This window comes from Chiloscyllium plagiosum, chromosome 3 (assembly GCF_004010195.1).
Source record: "Chiloscyllium plagiosum isolate BGI_BamShark_2017 chromosome 3, ASM401019v2, whole genome shotgun sequence".
Taxonomy (NCBI): Eukaryota; Metazoa; Chordata; class Chondrichthyes; order Orectolobiformes; family Hemiscylliidae; genus Chiloscyllium; species Chiloscyllium plagiosum.
The window spans coordinates 125,368,719-125,374,963 of record NC_057712.1 but is presented as its reverse complement, the minus strand read 5'-3'; the positions used below and the strand labels follow the sequence as shown (position 1 = coordinate 125,374,963).

Here is a 6,245-nt window from a genome sequence, read left to right as displayed (position 1 = left end):
GGACCTACCTGTGAATACTGACACCCACCCGGTAACCCCCCTGTAAAGACTTACACACTCTCCCCACAGGGACCCACCTGTAAATACAGATACACTCCCCTGGTACCCCTGTAAATATTGACACAGTCCCACACACACGATAAATACTGACTTACTCCCACAGGACCCCTGTAAATATTGACACAGTCCCACTCACACTGTAAATACTGACACACTCCCCAAGGACTCCTGTAAATATTGACACAGTCCCACACACACGGTAAATAGAGACACACTCCCCTGGGACCCCTGTAAATATTGACACAGTCCCACACACATGGTAAATCCTGACACACTCCCCTGGGACCCCTGTAAATATTGACACAGTCCCACACACACTGTAAATACTGACACACTCCCCTGGGACCCCTGTAAATATTGACACAGTTCCACACACACTGTAAATACTGATAGACTCTCCCGGGACCCCCGTAAATATTGACACAGTCCCACACACACTGTAAATACTGACACAGTCCCCTGGTACCCCCGTAAATATTGACACAGTCCCACACACACTGTAAATACTGATACACTCCCCTGGGACCCCTGTAAATATTGACACAGTTCCACACACACTGTAAATACTGATAGACTCTCCCGGGACCCCCGTAAATATTGGCACAATCCAACACACATGTACATTAGTGACACATTCCCGGGGACATCCTGTTAATTATGACACATTCCTGAAATCTTATTCTGATGTTTCTCAGTTGCATCTGAATAAGCCTGTGATTGTAATTACCGCAGTTAAAGATCAAGTTTTCTCTCTTTATATCTTAATCAGAGGAAATTCTGTTTTTCTTTCTTTTCTAGTGTCCTCCTGCAGATCCAGGGACCTTTACACCTTGGAATATTGAAGTGTAATTGTACCCCATCAGACAATTTCCTGTTTCCTGAAAGCCCCTCAGTGGAATATAACATGGTAGGGTCTACCCCACTCCTGTGGCGCCGATCCCTACCCTGTCTAGCCCTACTCCATCTTTTAGAAAATGACTCTACATTGCACTCAAATTTGACCAGCTGGTGGCCATTCAGTGGATAATTTTACACATTGCACACAGATGACAGTTCATTCAATATTTAAGTCAAATGATTCATCTGAAAATTAATCCAACTACTGCCTGGAAAAGCAAAATGGTGATTATTTTTTCAACTAATAAACTGAATGACTTGCAACATGACAAACGTGGGCTGGCAGAGTGGTGCTGGAAGAGCACAGCAGTCCAGGCAGCATCCGAGGAGCAGCAAAATCGACGTTTCGGGCAAAAGCCCTTCATGAGGAATAAAGGCAGAGAGCCTGAAGGGTGGAGAGATGAGCTAGAGGAGGGTGGGGGTGGGGAGAAATTAGCATAGAGTACAATGGGTGAGTGGGGGAGGGGATGAAGGTGATAGGTCAGGGAGGAGAGGGTGGGGTGGATAGGTGAAAAGGAGATAGGCAGGTCGGACAAGTCCGGACAAGTCATGGGGACAGTGTTGAGCTGGAAGTTTAGAACTAGAGTGAGGTGGGGGAAGGGGAAATGAGGAAACTGTTGAAGTCCACATTGATGCCCTGGGGTTGAAGTGTTCCGAGGCGGAAGATGAGGCGTTCTTCAAGTGGCAGATGCAGTTTAATGCTAAGCCTTGTGCATTTAGCAGAAAGAATAGGGACAGGCAAAATAGACATAATGACACAATCTGCAGAGCAGAGTGACCTGGGGTGAATGACCATCAGTCTTTGAAGCGAACAGAGCATGCTCGGAGAGTGGTTAGCAAGGTGTTTGGGATTTATCGGTACAGATTTATGAGTAAATTTGTGACAAAGTTATGCTGAATCTTTATAAAGTTCTGGGAAGCCCTTGGTCAAGTACAGAATCCAGGAGCCCTCGCAAAACTGGAACCAGTGCAAATCAGAGGAAACCTTTCTGCTGGTTCGAGTTATACCTGGCACATAGGACGATGATTGTTGGAGGTCGGTCATCTCAGCTCCAGAACATCTCTGCAGCAGTTCCTCAACGGAATGACCTGGACTCAGCCATCATCGTCTGCCTCATTAATGACCTCCCCTCCCTCAGAAAAGTGGAAGTGTTCGCTGATGATTGCAAAATGCACACCGCAGTCATGACCCTTTAGATATGATATGCAGCAAGACCTGGGCAAACAGATCAGCCTGAAACATCGATTCTCCTGCTCCGCGGATGCTGCCTGACTAGCTGTGCTTTTCCAACACCACTCTAATCTTGAAACAGATCAGCCATGATCAGTGTCGAATTTAGAGCAAGCACGAAGGGCTGAATGGCCTACTTCTGCTTCTGTTTCATATGTTCAAACGGACACCAACCAGGATTGGGCAGTCAGGTGGCAAGTAACATCTATATCAGAGGCAATGGCCATCTCCATCAAAAGAGAATTGTACCATCATCCCTTAATGTTCAATAACATTACCATCACTGAATCCTCCACCATCAATATCCTGGGGTCATCATTGACCAGAAACCCAACTGGACCACCATGTAAAATACAGTGGATACAAGAGCAGGTCAGACACTAAGAATCTTGAAGTGATTAACTCACCTCCTGTCTCCCAAAGCCTGTCCATCACTAACAAGGCACTGGTAGGGAGTCACAAGTCAGGTGTAGTACTCTCCATTTGCCTGGTTGGGTGCAGATCAATCAACACTCAAGGAGCTTTATATCATGCAAGGCAAAAGGACCTGCTTGTTTGGTAGGGCCATCCAACATCTTCAACATTCACTCCCTCTTGAACTAATGCACAATCACAACAGTGTGTATAATCTACAGGATGCACTGCAGGAACCCAGCTAAGCTCCTTAGACAGTACCTTGCAAACCTGTGACCTCAACCATCGAGAAGGGCAAAGGCAGCAGATACATGGAGACACCACCGCCTGCAGATTCCTCTTCAAGCCAAAAATAAATTGATATTCCTTCAGTGATGGCTGGGTCAAAATTCCAGAACTCCTTTCCTTTATTTATTCATGGGATGAGGGCAGTGCTGATTAGACCAGCATTTGCTGCCCAAGCCTAATTGCCCAGAGAGCAGCCACATTGCTGTGGGTCTGGAGTAACATGTAGGCCAGATGTGGGTAAAGATGGCAGCTTCCTTCCCTAAGCGCATTAGTGACCCAGTTGGATGTTTTCCCAATAATCGACAATGGATTCATGGTCATCGGTAAACACTTAACTCCAGATTTATGTTCAGTTCAAATTCCCCTATCTGCTGTGTTGGGATTCAGGCCTGGGTCCCCAGAGCATTACCTGGGTTTCTGGATTAACACTCCAGTGATAATACCATTGAGCCATCACCTGCTCCTGCATTTTTGATGCATTTCCCTGTAACACACAGACTACGATTGTTCATGGAGGCAAATTAACACCACTTCTTCCAGGGCATTTAGGGATGGGGGTTAAATACACCACCAGCCAGTGGTGCCCAGTCTCACCACACCGCCTTTTGGCAAAAATCTTCTGGAAAGCACAACGTCAGATTCCAGACGCACACTGACATTTCATTCTACCTCACTGACATCTCGCTGAACCCATCCACACTCACCAATGGAAGGATTTAAAGCTCCCGTGATGGGTTTGAGGTGTTAGTTAAATCCAATACGCAGGCTATCCAACTACCTCTGCACCCCACTGCAGTCCAAATAAACCAGTGATGGGAACAACCCATCAGTGAACCTGCCGCAACCCTTAAGAGGTCAAATAATGTCCAATTATTGACTCTACCAAAGTGCTAGTACAGGTATGATGGGCAGAGTGGTCTCTGAATGGTATTGCTCTAGACTCCACAAAACATCTGACACGCCGATAATCTGATTCACTGTTCTTTGTAAGTTATATCAGAATGATCAATGTTAAAACTTCCTTTGAATTAAGCTTTATAAAAGACAATAAAGCACTCACAATTAATGGAGCATACCTTCCTAACCACCAGCTGCTGATCATGTAATGATCTTTTGCTCAGAAATTCTCTTAGATGCACGTGTTCAGCTTATATTGACTGTTTGATAGCCCCCCCCCCTCTTACTGTTGTGAGGCAAAAGTACCCTCTTGAAATCAAAGGGGGAGGAAATGGAAAATAATAAAGACACAAAAGACAATGCAAAGAGTCAATTTAACTCTGCCGCTGTGAAGTATGTATTTTGTTGATATTTTGTTCAGAAATAATAATTAATCATCAAGTTAATAAATAAAATTTATGTGGAAAATTGGAAGTTTCAATTACTGAACAAAATGTGTGTATCAATTTGACCAAAAAGGATATTTTGAGTGACCCTCACTTGGTTAACAGACATAAAGGTGATGTCGGTTTTCTTGATTTTAAACGTAAAATCGTTTTCCAAGAGCTTTGCAAAGATAGCTGATTGCTGACAGAAAGTGAAATATAACTATTGGTACAGGAAATAAAAAAATGTAATCAAGAATTGCCTGTTTGATGTAAGATCTTTCATCAGAGTTATTATATATGGCTATATGTACCATAAGAGGTAGGAACAGGAGTAGGTCATCTGGCCCCTCGAGCCATTCTATAAGATCATGGCTGATCCGACATTCCTTGTCCACTTCCCTGCCCTTTCCCCATAGCCCTTGATTTCTCCTTCTGATCAAGAATCTATCTCAGCCTTAAACATACATGGACTCTGGCCCCAGAGCTCTCTGTATCAAGGGGTTCCAAAGACTCTCAATCCTCTGAGTGAAGAAATTCCATTTCATCTCAGTTTTAACCTGGCACCACTCATATTCAGATATGATACCCTCTGGTCCTAGACTCTCCCACGAGAGTCTCTCTCTCAGCATTTACCCTGAACGCTCATTAAGAATCCAATATTTTTCATGATCATCTCTCAACTTCAATGACTGGAATTCTAACCTGTTCAGTTTTTGTTCATAAAACAATCCCACAAAACCAGGGATTATCCTAATGACTCATCTCTGAACTGCCTCCAATAAAATCATACCTTTAAGTTGTATTTTACACCATTAAACATTACTCCATCTGTAAGGATTAATATTACATCTTTTTTGATCCTGTGGCTATTTATAAGAACTTATAATTTAGTGTTAATTCCACATCACAGTTTTACACTAAGTTTTATATAAAAATTTAACAATATTCCAACCAAACACTATAATTTGCATTCAACATTACAATGTTGTGACATTATATTTAAAGAGATAATGATATAACTTAACAGGAATACTTAGCATTACAATTCTAACCTTATTATTTTGTATTATCATTTAACAATACAGAATTATAAAGTATTACTATCCAGTGATGATATGGTAATTTCATACAAGGTATTTATCCATTTCTGCTGGGCTTTTGCCAAGTACATGAGATACAGAGAGATACAAGGTCAAAGGTCATAGTGAACAGACAGTGCCATGAATACATAAGAACAGGAGCAGGAGTAGGCCATCTGGCCCTTTGAGCCTGCTCCACCATTCAGTAAGATCATGGCTGATCTTTTCGTTGCCTCAGTTACACCTACTGCCCGCTCACCATAACCCTTGTTCAAAACTTTATTTATCTTAGCTTTAAAAACATTTACTGAGGAAGCCTCAACCACTTTCCTGGGTAGGGAATTCCATAGATTCACAAACCTCTGGGTGAAGAAGTTCCTTCTCAATTCAGTATTAAATCTGCTGCCTCTAATCTTGAAGCTATGCCCTCTTGTCCTACCTTCACCTGTAAGTGGAAACATCCTCTCTACTTCTGCCTTAGCTATGCCCTTAATAATTTTATATATGTTTCTCTAAGATCCCTCCTCTTCTCCTCAATTCCAATTAATATAATCCCAGTGTACTCAGTCTGTCCTCGCAAGTCAACTCCCCTTAACTCCGGAATCAACCCAGTGAACCTCCACTGCACCCCCTCCAGTGCCAGTATCTCCCTTCGCAAGTAAGGAGACCAAAACAACACAGTATTCCAGGTGTGGCCTCACCAACTGCGATACAACTGCCTCGCTTTTAAACTCAATTCCGTTAGCAATGACAGACAAATTCAGTTTGCCTTTTTAATTACCTGCTGACCAACCTTCTGTGATCCCTGCACAAGGACACCCAGATCCCTCTGCACAGCAGCATGCTGCAATTTCTTACCATCAAGTAATAGTCCTTTTTACTGTTAATCCTACTGAAATGGATGACTTCACATTTATTAACATTGTACTCCATCTGCCAGACCTTACCCCA

At 43.1% G+C, this 6,245-nt stretch overlaps 1 protein-coding gene across 1 annotated transcript in view; it reads left to right on the top strand.

Moving 5' to 3' along the window:
- xdh (xanthine dehydrogenase) overlaps window positions 1-1,329 on the top strand; it is a 143,732-nt gene extending 142,403 nt beyond the window's left edge. The window contains exon 37 of the mRNA XM_043675419.1: window positions 859-1,329. Within this exon, the coding sequence (XP_043531354.1) occupies window positions 859-909 (51 nt within the window). The 3' untranslated portion in view covers window positions 910-1,329. The remainder of the gene's footprint in view (window positions 1-858) is intronic.
- Window positions 1,330-6,245: the final 4,916 nt, after the last annotated feature.